The 24039-nt window shown below is 37.0% G+C and overlaps 2 protein-coding genes, 1 long non-coding RNA gene and 1 other non-coding gene across 4 annotated transcripts; 3 read left to right on the top strand and 1 right to left on the bottom strand.

The window, feature by feature from the left end:
• The first annotated feature begins 5721 nt into the window (after positions 1 to 5721).
• LOC104105072 (uncharacterized) lies at positions 5722 to 8917 on the top strand. Its single transcript, XM_009613309.4, has 2 exons — positions 5722 to 7408; positions 7513 to 8917. Exons 1-2 carry the CDS (start codon positions 6704 to 6706, stop codon positions 7567 to 7569), a joined length of 762 nt encoding a protein of 253 aa, XP_009611604.1. The 5' UTR covers positions 5722 to 6703; the 3' UTR covers positions 7570 to 8917.
• Positions 8918 to 10683: 1766 nt separating this feature from the next.
• On the top strand, positions 10684 to 10790 carry LOC117278956 (small nucleolar RNA R71). The gene has a single exon (XR_004509337.1). It is a non-coding gene; the product is annotated as a small nucleolar RNA R71 (small nucleolar RNA).
• A 3831-nt stretch (positions 10791 to 14621) lies between these two features.
• On the top strand, positions 14622 to 18161 carry LOC104105073 (uncharacterized). The gene is made up of 4 exons (XM_009613310.4): positions 14622 to 16325; positions 16430 to 17231; positions 17354 to 17437; positions 17524 to 18161. The coding sequence occupies exons 2-4, from the start codon at positions 16926 to 16928 to the stop codon at positions 17614 to 17616; spliced, it is 483 nt and encodes a 160-aa protein (XP_009611605.1). The 5' UTR covers positions 14622 to 16325; positions 16430 to 16925; the 3' UTR covers positions 17617 to 18161.
• A 640-nt stretch (positions 18162 to 18801) lies between these two features.
• On the bottom strand, positions 18802 to 19608 carry LOC104105074 (uncharacterized). The gene is made up of 2 exons (XR_011410618.1): positions 19355 to 19608; positions 18802 to 19269 (listed from the first exon to the last, which is right to left on the bottom strand). It is a non-coding gene; the product is annotated as an uncharacterized lncRNA (long non-coding RNA).
• Between the last annotated feature and the right edge of the window lie 4431 nt (positions 19609 to 24039).

Raw genomic sequence — 24039 nt, 5'->3', positions numbered from 1 at the left:
CTCTACCATTTCTTAGACTCATTGCCATAAGCTGTTTCGGCCCCTGCTCTTTTGGATTGACTTGTGTGTCTGCAGGTAACGTCCCTTAGGGGAGATTATTCAGAGCCATTGATATCTGTCCTAATTGAATCTCAATGCCTTTTACTGCTGATTCGTGTGCGTCCACTCTCTCTTGCATTTTTCCATTGGACCCAATCAGTTGTTGCAGCATTCCTTTAATTTCAGACAACCCATCATCTTGTCTCACTATTTGATGTTATTAAGGCTGTTGATAAGCTAGCTGCTGATTTTGCTGGTTGTATCCCTGTTGCCTTTGGTACGGTACAACTTGACTCTGTGGTCGCATACCTCCAGGATTGCTGCTATTATTGTACTATTGTTGTGCTGGTCTATATTGCTGATTCTATTGCCCCCAATTCTGACCACCTTGCCTATGTCCTCCATAGTTGGCCACATAGTTCATATCTTCCTAATAGTGCTGGTTGTCACTTTCTGCACTCCAAGATCATACATATGGTTCGCTAATTCATGGTGTACATAAGCCCCCATTAGTCACGTCAACAATGTGTAACTGCTGCTTCTGGCCTGATTCATTGATCTTTTTGGTGAGGATACTCATTTGCGTCACCAGAGTGGCTATATTTTTGGCTATGGAGTTGTTTGGGTCTAAAGCCATTGAGTGAACGACATGAGTGATCGTAGAGTCTCTTGTCATCCATCCTGAGTTTTGAGCCATTTTATCAAGTAGGATCTTGCATTCTCTGAATGATTTTCTCAAAAATGCTCCACCTGTTGAAGTATCAACATTAGCCTTTAAGTTGTCTGCCAATCCCATGTAGAACCTCTGCCCCATCATCTGATCTGGAATGCCATGATGTGGACACTTAACCAGCATACCCTTGAACCTCTCCTACGTTTCTTGTAGTGTTTCTGTTGGTCTTTGCCTGAAGCTCAATATCTCATCAATTTTTTGGCGGTCTTATTGGGTGGGTAGAACTTGTTCAAAAATTTCTTGACTAATTCCTCCCAAGTAGTGATGGAGTTTATGGGGAGTGAATTAAGCCAAGTCTGAGCCTCTCCCGTCACCGAGAATGGAAATAATAATAGCTTTATTGCTTTTGGTGTCACATTAGGTTGCCTTTGCGTGATACATATCAACATGAAAATTTTCAGATGCTACTGAGGATCTTCATTGTAAGACCCTGAGAACAGTCCCTTGTTCTGCAACAAATGTAGCATGTTGTTTGTGATTTGAAATGATTCCGCTTGTATTTGAGGGACTGCAATTGTGGTTGCCAGATTTTCGGCGGTGGGTTGTGCCCAATCATACAATACTTCTTCTGGCACAAGATGCACCACACCCTGATTGTTCAGGTCATTCGCATTGTTTCTGTTGTTTGGATTTTCTATTCCGTCATCCATGTCTGGTTTGATTTATTCTGTTGAGTTCTATTGTTGTTTGCCCTTCTTTTTTGCACGATTCAGTGCCTTGAAAACTTTCTCAGGATCTGATAATACTTCGAACAATTCAATAGTTCTTGAGGGGTTTCTAGGCATGCACCTGTAACACCCAAGACTGCAAACGTTAGAATTTAAATGTATTTAGTTTAAAATGAAGAAAATTGACTACACTAAGAATTCTAGCACTTTTTTTAGCTGCAATTAATAACTCCGTTAAGTCCCCGACAATGGCACAAAAGTTTGATCACGCCCAACTATGTCTTATAAAATGAACTAAGCGGTCGTTGCAAATATATTTCGGTTAACAAGTCCGGAGTCGAATCCCACGGGGAATTAACCTATTAAGCACAGTTACTAGACTCGCACAAATTCACGCAATCAATATTTAAAAATATTTAAATAACAAATTGGATTCTTACTAACTAAATATCACGTAATAAAAATGCAGTAATTAATAACTAACTACGAACAGGTTGTAGACAAAAATTGGAATGGTCTAAGGTTTTGATTTCCCCTATTGTCGGAATCATTTCCGCTATACTTTCTATAAATTTGCCTAAGTTTTATCTACCGACCATGAGCTCTCTGAGCGTCGTAATTCTCTCCCGAGTAACTACCACAACTTACTAGATATATTCTTCCGAATTACGCTAGCTGGCACTAAGTTATGGCTCACTCTGATCGCACCAAGGTTTCGTTATTCCTAATCCCACTTTTAAACCCTCCGTATTGATCCCTCATATACGTTAGGAGTGATATTGTTCAACAACTACCTTAATATGTACTCTTTTCCAAGTAATACATACTAAATAGACACAGTCGATTGAGGGCTCTTCAACCAACCACAATATAAACGCAGTTGAACAAATAGAGAAAACGCTACGACAAATCTATAGTAAACGTAACAGAAAAATCATCCTCCAATAGGTTCCATCAAAACTCTAGATTAGAAGTTTAGCTACTCATACTCATAGTAACAATATCCCAAGTATTTTACATAAATAAATTACAAAGTAAAGATGAAGGAATGTAGAAATTGATGATTCTATCCCCCAACGGGTGTTCTACGGGCTATTCTTGCCTATGGTCGCAAAACTCCTTCAAAAGTGATGTTTAATGTCTATTTATGTGTAGGAAGAGACCTGAACGGCATAGCCCAAGTCCTAGTCAAATAAGGAGACGAAATAAGCCTTCAAAATCTGGATGAGGCTCGCCTCAGACCGTGCCTCGCGAGGTAAAACGCGAGATGCATCTCGCCCCTGACCGTACGGCGCCAGGCATTCAGCGCGCTCATCCTCGCCTTACCCCTCGTGTCGCCTGCTCCCACGCGAGCTCCATAGCTCGCTTTGCCAGCTTCTTCATTTTTTCGCTACTCACTTCTTTCTTTCTTCTTTTCAACTGTTTTCGAGCACGCTTTATATTTTAAATCTTCCTTTTGCTCTAATTTCATCTTCATTGTACCTACACATAAAATAGACTCCATTGGGCGCAAATAAAGTATAGTTTGGCATTAAAGCACCTAAAATGCAAGTTAAATAATATACTAAAATATGTAATTATAGCCGAACATCAAAGACAATAAAAAAAAATCATAGTTTGAAAGGGTAACAACAGAGAGAAGCAACCAACAAAATATATAGATCTGACATTGAAAGACTCAAGAACAAAAAGAAGCATAGAAGAAAGTTGAAGAACTCACCAAACACTAACATGGTACGTCAAAGCAGGGATGGAGTAGCGAAGGAAGATTGAAGAGAGCAAGGAAAATTGTAGCAGAGGTAAGAGATATGAGGAGACGAAAGTGCTATTAATAGTCGAATCCACGTGTCTATTCACCAATCACACGGGGTAAAGTTTATAGTACAATCTACAATATATTTTGTACAACAATTTATTGCCGTGTTCGACTGTTCCTACACCACGAACTCCCCTCTCTAAATATTAGTAATGTAAAGTAGGGGTGTTCAAAACCGAACCGAAATCGAAAATCGAATCGAAATCGAAGCTTAATGGCTTATTGGTATCGGGTTAACGGCTTAACGGACGGGGAACGAATTTGAAATTTTTTTATTAACGGCTTATCGGTTTGGTGGCGGATTATTCAATTTTCTTAACGGATAATCCGTTAACCCGTTAAGAATATATATATATATATATATATATATATATATATATATATTTCATTTTTATCCATATATATATATATATTAAATATCAAAAACCCTTCCACTTCTTCCACTACTCCATCTCTAAGTTCTAACGCCTTATTCCTAAATAATCAGAACATTTACGTACTATGCATCAGAAGATCCCAGGCTTGGCTTAGCTTAGCTTATTCTCCCACCCTACAACAAGATTGTTTAAGCTGCTGTCTATGGTTCACCTCTGCTTTTGTTTTTTAAAACTAATGCATGTTGTCTATGATTAATAGAAGAACAATAGTGTTGTGCTACAACTTTTTTCACTCTACAATACATGACACACTACATCATTCTTATGTAGGCGTTAACATACATGTATGTATGGATTCAATGTGTAATTTCCTATTCTGAATTTATATGCTAGGCGGCCAACAAACAATTAATGAACGCAATATAGATTGAATTAGGCCGATAAACCGCCCAATAACCGCCCGATAAGAGCTAAACCGTTACCAATCCGCCCGATATCTTATCGGGTGGCTAGCGGGTTAATACATTTAAAAGCCGATAACCGTTAAGCCAAACCGTTAAGAGTAATTAACCGCCCAATCCGCCCGATAAGCAGCCCTAATGTAAAGCACGCTCTAATAAAATTGACTTATATTAAGGACTCGAACTCGAAATCTATGATTAAGAATAAATGTGTACTTACCAAATACTCTACCACAACTTTTGCCGGTGCTTTCTCGAGTTAAGGAAAGAGCAGTTCGGTGCACTAAGCTTCCGTTATGTGCGAGGTTTGGAGAAGGGTCGGACCACAAGAGTCTATTATACACAGCCTTACCATGTATTTCTACAACAGACTGTTTTCACGGCTCGAACTTGTGACCTCCTGGTAGGGCGGCTCGACATATTTTGTGGCCTAAAGCCAAATACTAATATGAGGCCTTTTATTTTATAATTTCTATCTTGATTCAATATTTTTTTAAAGAAAAAAATAATAATTAGCCCAAATAGTCGTTCACCTACTCTCTTAAACTAAAAATAGTCGGTGGATGGATAACACACACACACACACATATACATACATATAAATATATATATATATATATATATATGTATATATATATATATATATATATATATGTATATGTATATCGGCTAGAAAAAGTAAAAATTGAATCTGGCCGGTTATTTGGGGTAACAATCCCACCTGCACATATATATATATATATATATATATATATATATATATATATATATATCGGCTAGAAAAAGTAAACATTGAATCTGGCCGGTTATTTGGGGTAACAATCCCACCTGCAATTAGTAACTATTCCTGAAAATTGAGGCCACCACAAATTGGGGGCCTAAAGCACTCGCCTTAGTGGCTTGTGCATGAGAGCCGGTCTTGCCTTCCGGTCACATGACAATAACTTTACCAGTTACCACCCGCTTTCTCGAGTCAAGAACTATGAGAATCAAGAGTTGACTTTTAGGAAAAAGGAAAAAAAGAAAAGGAGAATCTCTTTCTTGCATATCGTGTTACAGCATATTAAACATGAACATTAATGAATATGATCTCCAGCAACCACAAAAATGAAGAACGTACACTAAGCTCCTCTGAGAGCATTTCTCGGGGGTATAAGTCTAACAACGTAACCTCAACGTAACATTACTTTTTCTGATCGCATAATGGATGGCGATGCCATGCACTTAGCTTGTTCTTTCTGTAGCTAAAACCAAATACTATTAAATTAAAACGGAAAAGGTCCAAATACTCCTAAACTATACGATAAGGTATACAAATAACCCTCGTTAGAAGTTTGGCCCATTACCAACCTTGCCGTTACACTCTTGGCTTGGATATCCCTTAATTTTAAATGACTGCCACAGTGGATAAGTTATCCACTCATAATTTGACATGTAGAATTTTAATTTATACTCAAATATTTTAATTCACACCCAACCCGATTTAATTAGCCTACCCGTTACCCGACCCGTATAACTTAACCCTTTTTATCTCGTATAGTCCAAAATGTTAAAAAATATTTACCGACTAAACCACATTATTTTCTCTCGTCTAGTCCACCCAAATTCCGCTAGGGTTTCTTCATATACGAAGGAATGCCAATTGAAGGAGGTTTCTGCTGAAATTTATAACATATTTTTGACTTTTCTAGTCAAGGTAAGTTACTTTGCTTCTTTTTGTTACATTTTACTGTTGGGTTAGGGGTTTAGGATTAAAATCGTTTTAATATGCCATTTGGTGGAGTTAATGTTTGTTTGTTTATAAGTATTATATATGTTTGTTTATTGCTGGATTTTGTGTATTCTCATGATTTTGTTAGGGATTTGGTAGGTCTTTGGTTGTCCCGAAATCATATTTGTCTTTTAGGTTTTTTTTTATTACATGCTTTATCTTTATACGTATCTTTTCTGATGTGGTCCCATCTCTGTTTTTATTGTTTTCTATTTTTTTCCTAGCTTTCGAATGATGATTTTAGAGGTTAATATTGTATTCAATTATGGGGGTAAATGGGTATTTTCACCTGACCTAGTATACTGTGAGAAACTTGTGCACTTATGAACATCATTTAATCCTGATTTATTGAGTTATAAGGATATATGTGATGAGTTTACCTCTAGATTAGGGTTTGTCAAAGTTAAACAATTGTTAGTGGTTGGGCCTTCGGGTAAGTACTATTTGGTAGAAGGTGATGAGAGTATCAGGGCTCTTCTTTGCTTATTATGTAATAAATTCAAGGTTTTAAATTTCTATGTTGTTGATGAGAGTGAGTCGACTATTTTTGCTCCACATACCACAGACCATACAAAAACATATCATGTAGATATTGAGGTTGGTGTAGACTGTGAACATAGTCTTGGTTCTGGTGGTGAATATGAACCTTCAGATAGTGAGGAGTATAATTCTGATGAAATTGAGGGTAATAGCAATGAAAGGAGGAGGGTTGTAGATGATAGGTTGGAAAACTATAAGGAGTTGAAGCTAGGTATGTCATTTAAGGACTTGAAAGAAGGTAGACAAACTGTGAATTTCTATGCTTTAGTTAACAAAAAGGCTTTGGAGTTGATTAAATATGAAAAAAAGAACCAGGTATGGTTGTCAAGAAGGGTGCCCCTTTAGGTGTCTAATTTCTGAAGATGGGAGAACTGGTGGGTTCAAGATTAAAACTTGGAAGGATGAACACACATGTGAGTATGCCTTTAAGAATCCTAGAGCTGATTTTGCCACATTAGCTCAGTATTTTAAAAGTAAGGTCCAAAATAACCCTAAATACATGATTAAAGATACGAGAGGCGAGCTTGAACATGGTTTGAAGTTGAATGTGACTAGATCCAAACTGAAAAGGGCTAAAAATATGGTTCTTCAAAAACTGGAGGGTAGTTTTATAGATGATTACAACAAACTTGAGGAATATTTCCAAGAAATTAGGTTGTCTAATCCGGGAAGTGATGTAGTCATAAATATCTCCAAAGATGCACTAGCAGAAGGTAAGAGAATTTTTTTGAGAGTGTACTTATCCTTTAATGCTTTGAAGCAAGGCTGCAAAAATGGTTTGAGACCATTAATTGGAGTAGATGGTACATTCTTAAAGGGTAGAACCAATGATCAGTTGTTGGTGGAATTAGGACAAGATTCTATGAATTATTTTTACCCACTAGCATGGGCTGTGGTGGACAAGGAAACTAGCAGGACTTGGAGTTGGTTCATGGAGCTGTTGAAGTTGTCTTTGGAATTTAAAACTGGTGCAGGAATCACATTCATATCAGATATGCAAAAGGTAAATAGTTTCAATTTTCCTTCATTCTGTATTTTAAAGTATTTGATGGTTTGCACTAATAGTCTAATATTTATTTCATTCTTTGTTTTTAATTCACTTCACAGGGCTGTTGGATGATGTTAGCACAGTACTTCCTAAAGCTAATCACATGTACTGTGTGAGACATATTGAGGCTAACTGGTGCAAAATAATGGAATGATGCTAACCGGTGCAAAATAATGTTAGACAGGGCTCGGTGGCATGATGCTCCACAATATCAAGGTACATCAACGGGACGGAAGAGCTCCAAATAAGTCGGTCGGCCGAGTAATAATCGGGCAAGCCAGCTATCAGCGCGTCGCTGTATGGCGTCCAGATGAACTATTAAGTAACAACAGAAAACGTGAGTATACGCAACACATGTGAAGCCAGGCCAAGTAAACTTGGGTATACATTTACCTGTGCACCCTCTAGCAAATCCAACAAATCCCTGCACAAGGGGAGATTATGTCAAGCCTCGTACTCTTGTCCATATCCCCGCAGGAGAATCCACCTCCTAGTTAGAGGGAGAAACGGAGGTGGTACACCCGGAGCTAATGGTGGTAAAGGTGGCTGCAACTGCATGAACCACTCCCAGGCCCAAACCTAACATACAAAGTGGACGTAAAATTTAAGATATATTTTTACTGGGTATGTTATAATGAATAGAGTATTCGAATAAGTTTTCACCTGTAGCAGCGGCAAAAATCCAGCAACGTCACACTGGGTGCCTATGGTCGCCCGGCACATCTGCCTGTACAAGTAGGCGAGAACAGCAGAACTCCAATTGTACTGGGGTAAATCATCTAGCCGCTCAAGATGATGAAGAAATCTCAAGTTGACTAGGTTCCCCGAAGTGTTCGGGAATAAGACCCCTCCAAACATAAGGAGCAACATCAACCTCGTGTACCGGTGAATATGTAGCTCCGGTGTATCGCCTGTGATGTCAGGGTGCAATACCTCCAAATGGTCTCGGATAGTCGTCAGCTGTAGACGACTGGCCCCAGCCAGTGCAGTCTCCTCCTGTGGCCGGAAACGAGTGAGCTGCTGCAGCATATCCAGGTATTGCCCACTCGTCAGCTCTCTCATGGCCTACGGCAGAGCAATGAGGTGTCCATCAACGGGCATCCCATATATAACCTCCACGTCCTGCAGTGTGATGGTGGCCTCGCCAATGGGCAAGTAGAATGTGTGTGTCTCCAGTCGCCATCGCTCTATCAGGGCCGTGATCAAAGACCAATCGAGCTGCAGCCGCCCGATCTCCAAAATCCTATAGAAGCCCGTATCCTGTAGGCATCTGACTACACGGGGATGGAGAACTTTGCCCTTCAGAAAGTCCCACATGTCGTCCACTCTCCTGATACGGAGAGTCTGGGCCAGTAACTCTCCCTCCCATATATGGGAGGACCTATGATCGCCCTGTAATGACAGTAGCTCATCGCTGGAAGGTCTGGGATGCATTGGCGGAACCTCCATGCCATCTACTGTAAATTAAACAATATTAATTACATGTTACTTTTATAATTTTATATGTTTGTTTGTAAATTAAATAATTAATTTTTATAATTATACAAGATTTAATTATTAAGTATTCACATATGGGTTCCAGGCTCGATATTTGAGGCCCAGTAGCACCAAGATATCCTGAATTCTTGTATGTGTTAGTTTTATTAATTTATATATAGTTTTATTATTTTACTTGTTTTATTTATACGTTTGTTTGTTACTCACTTATTTTTTACTATAATAAAATTAAATAAATAATTTTTATAATTATACAATATTTAATTATTAAATATTCACAAATGGGTTTCAAGCTCGATATTTGAGGCCCATAGCACCAAGATATCCGAAAAATATTGTTGTTTTCTCATGTTATTTTTTTACGATCGTTGATTAGAATTGGACAGAGTTTGTGTTTGATCTATCAGCTATTTTGACGTATTTTTTGGGTATAAGAGATACTTAAATGATTAATTTCAATAACTACAGGGATACTACGCTAAAAGGCACTATATTTTACTACGCTAAAAGGGCACTATATTACTAGTCTTTAAGCAAATAAATAATCTAAACCAGATAAAAAAAACAAATACATTTAATCACAAAACATTCACGAAAATACATATACAACAGTAAAAAGTAACTTATTAACATTTTTTTAACAAATAATAATGATTTCTCATTATCCTACTCAGGCACTACTTCTTCTGTCGTTTCTTGTGCTACCTTAGTCTCCTTCGCAACCTCTTTTTCTTTGCTTGTGTTCTCTTGTGCATGTTTTATCGGCACCTTAGTTAACCTTGTTGAATCATCTACCTCAATGGGTATTGGCACAAGTATTTTAGTTGGTTGGCTTTCTCGAGCAATTTCTTGCTCTAGATCTAGGTCCCTACCATTTCTTAGACTCATTGCCATAAGCTGTTTCGGTCCCTGCTCTTTTGGATTGACTTGTGTGTCTGCAGGTAACGTCCCTTGGGGGCGATTATTCAGAGCCATTGATATCTGTCCTAATTGAATCTCAATGCCTTTTATCGCTGATTCGTGTGCGTCCACTCTCTCTTGCATTTTTCCATTGGACCCAATCAGTTGTTGCAACATTCCTTTAATTTCAGACAACCCATCATCTTGTCTCACTATTTGATGTTATTGAGGCTGTTGATAAGCTAGCTGCTGATTTTGCTGATTGTATCCATGTTGCCTTTGGTACGGCACAACTTGATCCTATGGTCGCATAGCTCCAGGATTGCTGCTATTATTGTACTATTGTTGTGCTGGTCTATATTGTTGATTTTTGTTGCCCCTAATTCTGACCACCTTGCCTCTGTCCTCCATAGTTGGCCACATAGTTCATATCTTCCTAATAGTGCGGGTTGTCACTTTCCGCACTCCAAGAGCATACATATGGTTGGCTAATGCATGGTGTACATAAGCCCCCATTAGTCACGTCAACTATGTGTACCTGCTGCTTCTGGCCTGATTCATTGATCTTTTTGGTGAGGATACTCATTTGCGTCACCAGAGTGGCTATATTTTTGGCTATGGAGTTGTTTGTGTCTAAAGCCATTGAGTGAACGACATGAGTGATCGTAGAGTCTCTTGTCATCCATCTTGAGTTTTGAGCCATTTTATCAAGTAGGATCTTGCATTCTCTGAATGATTTTCTCAAAAATGCGCCACCTATTGAAGTATCAACATTGGCCTTTAAGTTGCCTACCAATCCCATGTAGATCCTCTGCCCCAACATCTGATCTGGAATGCCATGATGTGGACACTTAACCAGCATACCCTTGAACCTCTCCCACGTTTCTTGTAGTGTTTCTGTTGGTCTTTGCATGAAGCTCAATATCTCATCAATTTATTTGGCGGTCTTATTGGGTGGGTAGAACTTGTTCAAAAATTGCTTGACTAATTCCTCCCAAGTAGTGATAAAGTTTATGGGGAGTGAATTAAGCCAAGTCTGAGCCTCTCCCGTCACCGAGAATGGAAATAATAACAACTTTATTGCTTCTAGTGTCACATTAGGTTGCCTTTGCGTGATACATATCAACAGAAAATTTTTCAGATGCTACTAAGGATCTTCATTGTAAGACCTTGAGAACAGTCCCTTGTTCTGCAACAAATGTAGCATGTTGTTTGTGATTTGAAATGATTCTGCTTGTATCTGAGGGACTGCAATTGCAGTTGCCAGATTTTCGGCGGTGGGTTGTGCCCAATCATACAATGCTTCTTCTGTCATAAGAGGCACCACACCCTGATTGTTCAGGTCATTCGCATTGTTTCTGTTGTTTGAATTTTCTATTCCGTCATCCATGTCTGGTTTGATTTGTTCTGTTGAGTTCTATTATTGTTTGCCCTTCTTTTTTGCACGATTCAATGCCTTGAAAACTTTCTCAGGATCTGATAATGCTTCGAACAATTCAATAGTTCTTGAGGAGTTTCTAGGCATGTACCTGTAACACTCAAGACTGCAAACGTTAGAATTTAAATGTATTTAGTTTAAAATGAAGAAAATTGACTACACTAAGATTTCTAGCACTTTTTTTAGCTGCAATTAATAACTCCGTTAAGTCCCCGACAATGGCGCAAAAGTTTGATCACGCCCAACTATGCCTTATAAAATGGACTAAGCGGTCGTTGCAAATATATTTCGGTTAACAAGTTCGGAGTCGAATCCCACGGGGAATTAACCTATTAAGTACATTTACTAGACTCGCACAAATTCACGCAATCAATATTTAGAAATATTTAAATAACAAATTGGATTCTTACTAACTAAATATCACGTAATGAAAATGCAGTAATTAATAGCTAACTATGAACAGTTTGTAGACAAAAATTGGAATGGTCTAAGGTTCTGATTTCCCCTATTGTCGGAATTATTTCCGCTATGTTTCCTATAAATTTGCCTAATTTTTCTCTACCGACCATGAGCTCTCTAAGCGTCGTAATTCTCTCCCGAGTAACTACCACAACTTACTCGATATATTCTCCCGAATTACGCTAGCTGGCACTAAGTTACGGCTCACTCTGATCGCACCAAGATTTCGTTATTCCTAATCCCACTTTTAAACCCTCCGTATTGATCCCTCATATACGTTAGGAGTGATGTTGTTCAACAACTACCTTAATATGTACTCTCTTCCGAGTAATACATACTAAATAGACACAGTCGATTGAGGGCTTTTCAACCAACCACAATATAAACGTAGTTGAACAAATAGAGAAAAAGCTACGACAAATCTATAGTAAACGTAACAGGAAAATCATCCTCCAATAGGTTCCATCAAAACCCTAGATTAAAAGTTTAGCTACTCATACTCATAGTAACAATATCCCAAGTATTTTACATAAATAAATTACAAAGTAAAGATGAAGGAATGTAGAAATCGATGATTCTATCCCCCAACGGGTGTTCCACGAGCTATTCTTGCCTACGGTTGCAAAACTCCTTCAAAAGTGATGTTTAATGTCTATTTATGTGTAGGAAGAGACCTAAACGATATAGCCCAAGTCCTAGTCAAATAAAGAGACGAAATAAGCCTTCAAAATCTAGATGAGGCTCGCCTCAGACCGTGCTTCGCGAGGTAAAACGCGAGATGCATCTCGCCCGAGACTGAGCGGCGCCAGGCATTCAGCGCGTTCATCCTCGCCTTACCCCTCGTGTCGCCTGCTCCCACGCGAGCTTATAGGCTCGCCTCGCCAGCTCTAACGCGAGCTCCATAGCTCGCTTCGCCAGCTTCTTCATTTTTCCGCTACTCACTTCTTTCTTTCTTCTTTCCAACTGTTTTCGAGCATGCTTTATATTTTAAATCTTCCTTTTGCTCTAATTTCATCTTCATTGTACCTACACATAAAATAGACTCCATTGCGCGCAAATAAAGTATAGTTTGGCATTAAAGCACCTAAAATGTAAGTTAAATAATGTACTAAAATATGTAATTATAGCCGAACATCAAAGACAATAAAAAAAAATCATAGTTTGAAAGGGTAACAACAGAGAGAAGCAACCAACAAAATATATAGATCTGACATTGAAAGACTGAAGAACAAAAAGAAGCATAGAAGAAAGTTGAAGAACTCACCAAACACTAAGATGGTACGTCAAAGCAGGGATGGAGTAGCGAAGGAAGATTGAAGAGAGCAAGGAAAATTGTAGCAGAGGTAAGAGATATGAGGAGACGAAAGTGCTATTAATATTGTGCATATGTAAAGTTCTACAGGTTGTTCTATAAAGAGAAGTCGAATCCACGTGTCTATTCACCAATCACATGGGGTAAAGTTTATAGTACAATCTACAATATATTTTGTACAACAATTTATTGCCTGTGTTCGACTGTTCGTACACCACGAAGTCCCCTCTCTAAATATTAGTAATGTAAAGCACGCTCTAATAAAATTGACTTATATTAAGGATTCGAACCCGAAATCTATGATTAAGAATAAACGTGTACTTACCAAGTACTCTATCATAACTTTTGTCGGTGCTTTCTCGAGTTAAGAAAAAAGCAGTCTGGTGCACTAAGCTCCCGCTATGTGCGAGGTTTAGAGAAGGGTCGGACCACAAGAGTCTATTATACACAGCCTTACCATGTATTTCTACAACAAACTGTTTTCACGGCTCGAACTTGTGACCTCCTGGTAGGGCTTCTCGACATATTTTGTGGCCTAAAGCCAAATACTAATATGAGGCCTTTTATTTTATAATTTCTATCTCGATTCAATATTTTTTTAAAGAAAAAAATAATAATTAGCCCAAATAGTCGCTCACCTACTCTCTTAAACTAAAAATAGCTGGTGGATGGATAACACACACACACACACACACATATATATATATATATATATATATATATATCGGCTAGAAAAAGTAAACATTGAATCTGACCGGTTATTTGGGGTAACAATCCCACTTGCAATTAGTAACTATTCCTGAAAATTGAGGCCCCCACAAATTAGGGGCCTAAAGCACTCGCCTTAGTGGTTTGTGCATGAGAGTCGGCCTTGCCTTCCAGTCACATGACAATAACTTTATCAGTTACTACCTGTTTTTTCGAGTCAAGAACTATGAGAATCAAGAGTTGACTTTTAGGAAAAAGGAAAGAGAATCTTTTTCTTGCATATCGTGTTACAGCAAATTAAACATGAACATTAATTAATATGATCTCCAGCAACCACAAAAATGAAGAACGTACACTAAGCTCCTCTGAGAGCATTTCTCGGGGGTTTTAGTGTAACAACGTAACCTCAACGTAACATTACTTTTTCTGATCGCATAATGGATGGCGATGCCATGCACTTAGCTTGTTCTTTCTGTAGCTAAAACCAAATACTATTAAATTAAAATTGTTAAAACGAAAAAGGTCCAAATACTCCTAAACTATACGATAAGGTACACAAATAACTCTCGTTAGAAGTTTGGCCCATTACCAACCTTGCCGTTACACTCTTGGCTTGGATACTCCTTAATTTTAAACGGCTGCCACAGTGGATAAGTTATCCACTCATAATTTGATATGTGAAATTTTAATTTACACCCAAATATTTTAATTCACACCCATCCCGATTTAATTAGCCTACCCATTACCCGACCCGTATAACTTAACCCTTTTTATCTCGTATAGTCCAAAATATTAAAAAATATTTACAGACTAAGCCACATTGTTTTCTCTCGTCTAGTTCACCCAAATTCCGCTAGGGTTTCTTCATATACGAAGGAATACCAATCGAAGGAGGTTTCTGCTGAAATTTATAACATATTTTTGACTTTTCTAGTCAAGGTAAGTTACTTTGCTTCTTTTTATTACATTTTACTGTTGGGTTAGGCTTTTAGGATTAAAATCGTTTTAATATGACATTTGGTGGAGTTAATGTTTGTCTGTTTATAAGTATTATATATGTTTGTTTATTGCTGGATTTTGTGTATTCTCATGATTTTGTTAGGGATTTGGTAGGTCTTTGGTTGTCCCGAAATCATATTTGTCTTTTAGGTTTTTTTTTATTACATGCTTTATCTTTATACGTATCTTTTCTGATGTGGTCCCATCTCTGTTTTTATTGTTTTCTATTTTTTTCCTAGCTTTCGAATGATGATTTTAGAGGTTAATATTGTGTTCAATTATGGGGGTAAATGGGTATTTTCACCTAACCTAGTATACTGTGAGAAACTTGTGCACTTATGAACATCATTTGATCCTGATTTATTGAGTTATAAGGATATATGTGATGAGTTTACCTCTAGATTAGGGTTTGTCAAAGTTAAACAATTGTTAGTGGTTGGGCCTTCGGGTAAGTACTATTTGGTAGAAGGTGATGAGAGTATCAGGGCTCTTCTTTGCTTATTATGTAACAAATTCAAGGTCTTAAATTTCTTTGTTGTTGATGAGAGTGAGTCGACTAATTTTGCTCCACATACCACAGACCATACAAAAACATATCATGTAGATATTGAGGTTGGTGCAGACTGTGAACATAGTGTTGGTTCTGGTGGTGAATATGAACCTTCAGATAGTGAGGAGTATAATTCTGATGAAATTGAGGGTAATACCAATGAAAGGAGGAGGGTTGTAGATGATAGGTTGGAAAACTATAAGGAGTTGAAGCTAAGTATGTCATTTAAGGACATGAAAGAAGGCAGACAAACTGTGAATTTCTATGCTTTAGCTAACAAAAAGGCTTTGGAGTTGATTAAATGTGAAAAAAAAGAACCAGGTATGGTTGTCAAGAAGGGTGCCCCTTTAGGTGTCTAATTTCTGAAGATGGGAGAACTAGTGGGTTCAAGGTTAAAACTTGGAAGGATGAACACACATGTGAGTATGGCTTTAAGAATCCTAGAGCTGATTATGCCACATTAGCTCAGTATTTTAAAAGTAAGGTCCAAAATAACCCTAAATACATGATTAAAGATACGAGAGGCTAGCTTGAACATAGTTTGAAGTTGAATGTGACTAGATCCAAACTGAAAAGGGCTAAGAATATGGTTCTTCAAAAACTGGAGGGTAGTTTTATAGATGATTACAACAAACTTGAGGTATATTGCCAAGAAATTAGGTTGTCTAATTCGGGAAGTGATGTAGTCATAAATATCTCCAAAGATGCACTAGCAGAAGGTAAGAGAAATTTTTTGAGAGTGTACTTATGCTTTAATGCTTTGAAGCAAGGCTGAAAAAATAGTTTGAGACCATTAATTGGAGTGGATGGTACATTCTTAAAGGGTAGAACCAATGGTCAGTTATTGGTGAAATTAGGACAAGATTCCATGAATCATTTCTACCCACTAGCATGGGCTGTGGTGGACAAGGAAACAAGCAGGACTTGGAGTTGGTTCATGGAGCTGTTGAAGTTGTCTTTGGAGCTTAAAACTGGTGCAGGAATCACATTCATATCAGATATGCAAAAGGTAAATAGTTCTAATTTTCCTTCATTCTGTATTTTAAAGTATTTGATGGTTTGCACTAATAGTCTAATATTTATTTCATTATTTGTTTTTAATTCACTTCACAGGGCTGTTGGATGCTGCTAGCACAGTATTTCCTGAAGCTAATTACATGTACTGTGTGAGACATATTGAGGCTAACTGGTGCAAAATCATGGAGGAGTGGTGAAATGAGAAAGTTGTTATGGTGGTGTGCATGGAGTTCATATGATGAGGAGTTTAAAGACCAATTGAAAAAATTAGGGAATCTGTCTGAAGATACTGCAAAGGATATCTTAAAGTATCCCCCAAGGGCATAGTGCAGGGCTTATCTTGACACTTAATGTAAGAATATGATGGTTGATAACAACTTCGCTGAGTCATTTAAAGCATGAATTCTTGAGGCTAGAAGAAAACCAATAATCAAAATGTTGGAGGACATAAGAGTGAAAGTGATGGTGTTGTTAGGAGATAACGAGGCTAAGGTGAGAAGTTGGAATGCAGAATATAATCCAGCTTGCTTGAAACTGTATAGTGATTGGAGGGGATTTATCTGGAATTCCTTTCCCTCATGCAATAAAAGCAATGATGCATAAGAGGGTAGAGCCTCTAGATGAAATCCATTGGTGGTATAGTAAAGAGGCATACTTGCTAACATATAAGGAAAAGCTTCAGCCTGTTAGGGGTCGGCAGTTCTGGAAAATTGAACCTTCACATGCCATGTTACCTCATGATATTGTGAAGCAAGTTGGCAGATCCAAAGTGAAAAGAAATAGGGAACCAGATGAGGCAAGAAAAAGGATAGGGCAGTGGAGTCAATCAAGGAAGGGGACACATATGACATGTAGTAACTGTGGCGAGCCATACCACAATGCAAGGGGTTGTTACAAGGTAATACTTTTCTTATTCAGTAATAGTTATATTGTTAATTGATGCTGGAAAAATTGTTACTGTTTAGCAATAGTAGTTGCATTGATACTTTTAATTGACTTTAACTTACATTTTTTGAATAGCCTAAGTCTTCTGGAAATGTTACAAGTTGCAGTCAAACTCAAGAATCTGATCAACCAAGCCACAATGAAAGGAGTTGTTACAAGGTAATACATTTCTTAATCTTTGTTTAATTAAATAACATTAATAGTTACATTATGTATTGACTTTATTTTAAAAAAAAATTCAATAGCCTAAGTCTGCTGGAAAGTGTTCTCAATCAAGTAAAAGAAAGGGTGCAAGCTGCAGTCAAACTCAAGAGTCTTATGCAATGGAGAGTGGCTAAGAGTCACAAACTGATTTTGGACCATTTGCTTCCACCCAAGAGTTTGAACCGTATGGTCCGGAAGTTCACAATAAAGAAGACCCTCCACTTAGGCCAATGGTTGTTTCAGAAACACAGTCAAGGATTGAGAGGGGCAACCTAAGAGGGCCTACATCTGGGGCAAGAAAAATTAAGTTTACTGGAGATCACACTGGGGATTCGACACCTACCAATTTTTCTTATTCTCCAACTAAGCTGACATGGAAGGAAAAAGCTGCAATCTCATCAAGCCAAGTCCAACTTGAGGCAAGAAAGAGAAATTCCAAGATGATGGCAACAAAGGGCAAACGAAAAATTGCACTTGATGATGAAAATTTTCTTTGAAGCCAATTGCTATGATTGGTTATTAAAACAATTATGTTTAGCTAGTAACCTTTTTTGGGGTTGGTTAAGTATCTGATGGTTAAGTGTGGTAAAACTATTATGTGCCTTGTTCAAATGGTATTGATGAAACCTTTTTTGGCTACGTACAAAGTTGTGGAGCACTCAAATATGTTTTCTGCAAATCTGTCTACTTTTGTTTTACTTCCATTCCTTTTTTCTAGTTTTAAGAAAGGAATGTCGAAGAAATAAAGTTGTCTCTATTGTCTTCTGTTACTACTTTTAAGATAGGAATTTGGAAGTTAATCTTTTGCAAACTTTGGCCTTTTAATAGAACAAGCAGATTGGTAAATGTAGAGATGATCCTTGTCTTGTCCTGTTATGTTACTCTTGAGTCAGCAATTGTAGCTAGAGTTAGTAACATACAAGGACAGGATGTGCCACAACAATAATAAAGCCTTTGTTTCTTTATTTACTATTACATACTAATTAAGTGGAGCACTTCTTTACTTTGGTCTCTCATTTATAGAGTAGATTTAGATGAAATAATCTTACTTAAGAACAACAAATTACGTTTATAAGCAGAAACAAGGACTTTAAGCTTATAAACGAGAAGTCCTATAAGTAAACCTAATGATGAATTTGAAAACAGAGGAAAACAATGATCCAAAGCATATGTGCAAAGGCGCCAATATTGTCATGGCCAAATATACAATCACTGAAAATACAAAAGATGATCCAAACATACATTGGAGTGTTTCTTCATTCACTCATATATGCAAATGCAAATAATCTTCTAAAACATTGCAACTGGTAACATACAAATACTTAAAATCATAAATTAAACCTTAACTATGTCAATTATATATAAACCTTGTTTGAACATAGGTTACATAATTACTTAAATATGTCAATTACACCTAAACTTTGGTTGATCTTAAGGTAGCAAAGTATCTATTTTATCATCCAAGCGTACATAAACCCAACGAAGCAACACCATATCATACCAATCACATTCCATTTTTTCAGACAACTTTCCATCACAAACACTAAACCTTCATCCATTTTCTCCTTAGAAACATCATTTTCCCCTTTAACATCATCAAATTCCTTGAAATCTTCAGTTTTTGCAACATCCCTTGCTAAGACGCTTTCAATCTCGACAACCTTCATCAGCAGAAGATTCCTTTCACGTCTAAGAGCTTCATTTTCATTCTTTAAGTTGTTGATCAGTGCTGTAACTCTAAGAGGAAGTTCATCATCTACCCATTCCCAAAACTTACATTTCTGTCCCTCCTCAGTAATTAGAATAAAATTATCGAGAATTGTCGATCATAAACCTAAGCAAAAATACACAAAAAAGTCTTATAAAATTTACCTTAGGCATTGAACACTTGTTAAATCGTCTGCCGGCATTATTTGGAGTCAAGCAGTGAATTGGCTAGCAGCAACTCCACAACAGAATTTCCTCCTCGAACCATATGATGAACTCGAAGATCCCTGACTCATATTTTGGGAATTGAATGGTGAAATATGGTCGGGACACTAACCCTAACTTGGTCGTCCAGAATTTCACCGGAATTAGCAGCAACTCTATAAAATCCTTGTTGATAACGAGAAGAAGAGTTATCCCTAATTGATAAGTGAAGTAATTCAGGTATTTTTAAGAAAGGGGTTAAGTTATACGGGTCGGATAACGGGTAGGCTAATTAAATCGGGTTGGGTGTAAATTAAAATTTCACATGTTAAATTGTGAGTGGATAACTTATCCACTTTGGCAGCCGTTTAAAATTAAGGGATATCCAAGCCAAGAGTGTAACGACAAGATTGGTAATGAGCCAAACTTCTAACGAGGGTTATTTGTAGACCTTATCGTATAGTTCAGGGGGTATTTGGACCTTTTCCGTTGTTAAAATGGAAAAGTTTTCATCTAACAAAATTGGTCATTTATCTTGGAAAAAAGACAGTATTAAATCGTAGCCATATGCACGTAATCACGTATTTGGGTGCGTGCACGTGCAGTGGCTGAGCCACATGCACCTAAGGGGTGTCAACCGACACCCCTTCACACCCCTTCGTCGGAAAATTATAATGTTTAGTTCGGTAATTTTTTTAAAAATATGTATATATACTATATAATGACACCCCTTGACTTTTTGGTGAGTTTGTTTCTTTATATTTTGACTCCTCTTAATAAAAATCCTGGCTCCGTCACTGTGTATGTGTATGTGTATGTGTATGTGCATGTGTACACACATCATGAATAGGTAGAAGCCTTTGTAGATGCTTTTATATAATAGTGTTAATGTACGGAAAAAATATAATACAATAATTTGATAGGTTATCTAATGCTAGGATATTGACGACGGTGGTCAAAAAGATTTATTAACTCCGAAAGAATTCTACGAATTTCAGAATTTTCTTATTAACAAAATATTCTAGACTATAATCTAGGCATCCTCGATTTCTTTTCTTTCCTATTTGAATATGCACGAGTACTAAATTTATCAGTTGCGCTTAAAGTTCCTGTTTTGCAAATATTATTGCATTGGAACATGCCTTCTTTTTTTTTCCTGAAAATTAGTCCATTATTTGGTAAAGGAACTGATCACGCCCAACTATACCTCCTAAGATGACTTGCGATCATTGCAAATATAATCCGCTCTAAGAGTCGGAATCGAATTTCACAGAAAATTAAGATATTAATCATAACTATTCGTCTCGCAAGAGTTCACGCCACAAGTAGCAAATAATGAGTTTTGATTATTTATCATAAAAAAACAAGTAACAAAATGTAGTAAAAATTACCGCTAACTAAATTGAATGTTGTAAACAAGATTATGTAAGCCTAGGGTTGTGATTTTCCCAAATGTCGGAATTTCTTCCGCTATGTCACCTATAATTTCGCCTAACTTCTCTACTAATCATGAGCACTTCACTTATTTTACTTCTCTCTCGAGGAACTACAATAATTTACTGCGTATTCTCTCGAATTACGTTAGTTGCACTTTCTTGTTGCTTGCTATAATCACGTCATAGTTTTATTATTTTTAAACTCGTCTTTAAACTATCTGTATTGATTTCTCGTATACTTTAGGAGTAACATTGTTCAGCAATCAGCTAAATATGCACACTCTCTCAAGCAGTACATAATAAATAGGCATAGTCAATTGAGGGCCCTTCAATCAACACAGATAATCACCTGGTTGAACAAGTAGAGAAAATCCAACTGTAAAATTATATTAAACGTAAGAAAAATTCATCCTCCGAGAAGTTCCAACAAATCCTAGATAAGAGAATTTAGCTACTCATAAAAGTATGTGAAACACATACAATTAAAATTCATAGCCAATAATAAAAAAAATAAAGAAGAAGGAGAAAAACTCGTGGTTGAATCTTCCTCCTTGCTCCTAGCGCGTTCTTGCCTCCGAGAGTATTTTCTTACTCCAAAGTAGTGTATCTCTGCTAAAAAAATATTTAATTAGGATGTATTTATATCAATTAGGATTTGTATAAGGCGGAACTTGACACTCCAAATTTTAGAAAGGAGAACTGGAGGGGCGCGCCTAGGGCTCGCGCCTCGCGCGGCCTTAAGGCACGCTCCCAGCTCTTTGAATTTTTCTCACACCAGGTCTGGTGCCAATCTTCTATACTTCAATGTTTTTTTTTCAAGCTAAAAACCTTTGGCATGCCTATGGTTCGCGTGAGGCGTCAGTTGTGGCACGCTTCCAGCTTTTGCTCTCAACTTCTTTTGCATCTAATCATTCAATTTTCACCGACTTCTATCCAAATTCGTTCCTACATACAATAAGCATATATCACGTTTATAAGCATATAATATCCTCCATCTCACATACAAAATGATAGAAAATACACTCAAAATCATGTACTTTTGGTCATTTATGAGGAACCCCCCTCCTCCCCACCCCCTCCCATACCACCCTCCTCAGTCATTGTTTCCTCCTGCTTATATATGACAAGAAAATCACTAGCTAGTGGCTAATGGGCCGACATTAGGTAAACCAAGAATTATGATGATTCTCTCACACTATGCTATGATTTCCCCCATTCATTACATATGTAGGAATTTAAGTTATAATAACTCAAAGTCCGTGATCTCTTCACCCCTGGCCCAAGAGTAAATCAATTGGAACTCAATATTAACACGAGTCCGGAACCAAAATATAGTTCTTTTGGACTCAAAGAATCAAAATATGTGATCCCTCAATCATCGGGTGGTTATTTTGGAGAAGTTTTAGCCGAAGAGGTTCCAGGTGAAAGAGTTTGGCATGATCTAAAATTATCTCCACGAGCGAATGAGGAGCAAGGAAATAATTTTTCCCCTAGTTTACATAATCCACAAGCCGAGTGGTAAACTTCAATTGTCCTTTGTGTTAAGATGTTTATTTTTTTTATTGAATTTGTATTAACACTCATATATTCCATAGGGGTTACCAGTCAGATATGAATTTTACAAGTTATGAACCAACTGCCAGTTGGAATATGCCTAATTTTGGTATGTTGGATCATGGTTGTCCATTCGGGAGTCATCATCAACGGGATAATGTCCATCTTGAGATATCAACACATTATGATTTGTAAGTGAAGTGATAAAGTTTATATGTAAAGTTTGGATGAATTTGAGAAACTCATTATTTTATTGGTTGTGCAGTGAAAATGAGCAACTTGAAGGTCATGTCTTTACTCAATTGCCCGAAGACGACATATTTAATCAGGATCTGGCAGATGCATAGAGTCAGGGAGAGAATAGTGATTATGACAACAATGCTGATGAGTTTGGATATGACACACCCTTCCCTGATGAGGGTGATGTTAATACCCAATTTTTTCCTCATATTTTCTAAAAATACATATATACTTTCAACATGGCATATTTGCATCATCATTTAGTTTACAAACCTATACAAGTATTTCTATAATTTTTCATAATTTTTAAAGCTCTAAATCAATTTTTTCTACATTTTTATTATATAAATATTTAGTAATTATCCCTTCAAATTATTTTGTGATGACTAAATCATCCAAATTTATTATTTACACCTACATATATGTTTTATAATATTTTTTACTTTATTTCACATAATTAGATTTGTATTTTTAAGCTCTTTACATAATTTTGCAATAATAACCTATATGCTATGTATAATTATAATTATTACATTATTCTTGCTAAAATAACATTTTTATATTTTTTCCAATAATAAGTTATTATTTTCAATCATTTTATTGCATAATTAATATTTTATTACATATTAATTATTTTTATTTAAATTATTTCATGTATTTAATTTATAGCCCAAATTTGGAGCCAATTCCGGACCAATTCAATAGCCCAAATACCCACACCTCAGCCCAATAACGCCCCAGCCCAAACCAAACGACCCTCTTTAAACTAACCCGGTCGCAAACCGTTGGACGACCCGCCCCGCCTATTCCTTGATCCTGACCGTTGATCTCTCAAGATCAACGATCTACAATCACCCTACCCTTTTAATTAGCCAACACCCCGAAACCCTAACCCATTTCCTCTAACCCGCTACCCCTCAACTTTCTCATCTCTCTTCTTCTCTGTTAAACCCTAGCCGCCGTAACCCTAACCTTCTCCGATTCCGATTCAAACATGGAATCAATCCATGATCTACTTACCTATTTTGTGATACTCTATCATTATACGCATGTCTATGGTGTTACTTAGTTCTTGTCCTATTTTTGGCAAGAACTACTTATAAAGAACGGACCGATTTACTTTGATTCTATGAAGATCTGGATGAGTTTTCATCTATATGCATGTTATATTGAACGATTCTTGCATTATTGGTTCAATTCAAGTCGTCAGTCCCAACTAGGGTTTGCGACTTTTTTTTTCTTCTTTACTGAATTTTGATTGATTGATACTTTTCCTTTTCCGTGTTTGACTATTCTTTCCCTTATTTCTGTTTAATCTGCCATGTTTCCTTATTTTCTACTTTATTTTGCCCTAAATCTGACTCTAAATGATTTTTCTTATTCTCTCTTTAATCTTCTGTATTCCTTTATTTTTTA

This window comes from Nicotiana tomentosiformis, chromosome 8 (assembly GCF_000390325.3).
Source record: "Nicotiana tomentosiformis chromosome 8, ASM39032v3, whole genome shotgun sequence".
NCBI classification, from domain to species: domain Eukaryota; kingdom Viridiplantae; phylum Streptophyta; class Magnoliopsida; order Solanales; family Solanaceae; genus Nicotiana; species Nicotiana tomentosiformis.
The sequence above is the reverse complement of the archived record's forward strand: the minus strand, read 5'-3'. Positions and strand labels throughout refer to the sequence as shown.

Excerpts from the sequence above, each read along its gene's own strand:
- LOC104105073 (XM_009613310.4), top strand. The coding sequence starts at position 16,926 with ATGATGCATAAGAGGGTAGAGCCTCTAGATGAAATCCATTGGTGGTAT. Across the intron at positions 17,232-17,353 it reads ATGCAAGGGGTTGTTACAAG|CCTAAGTCTTCTGGAAATGT; the intron begins GTAATACTTTTC and ends TTTTTTGAATAG. Across the intron at positions 17,438-17,523 it reads ATGAAAGGAGTTGTTACAAG|CCTAAGTCTGCTGGAAAGTG; the intron begins GTAATACATTTC and ends AAAATTCAATAG.
- LOC104105072 (XM_009613309.4), top strand. The coding sequence starts at position 6,704 with ATGAAAAAAAGAACCAGGTATGGTTGTCAAGAAGGGTGCCCCTTTAGG. Across the intron at positions 7,409-7,512 it reads TCATATCAGATATGCAAAAG|GGCTGTTGGATGATGTTAGC; the intron begins GTAAATAGTTTC and ends TTCACTTCACAG.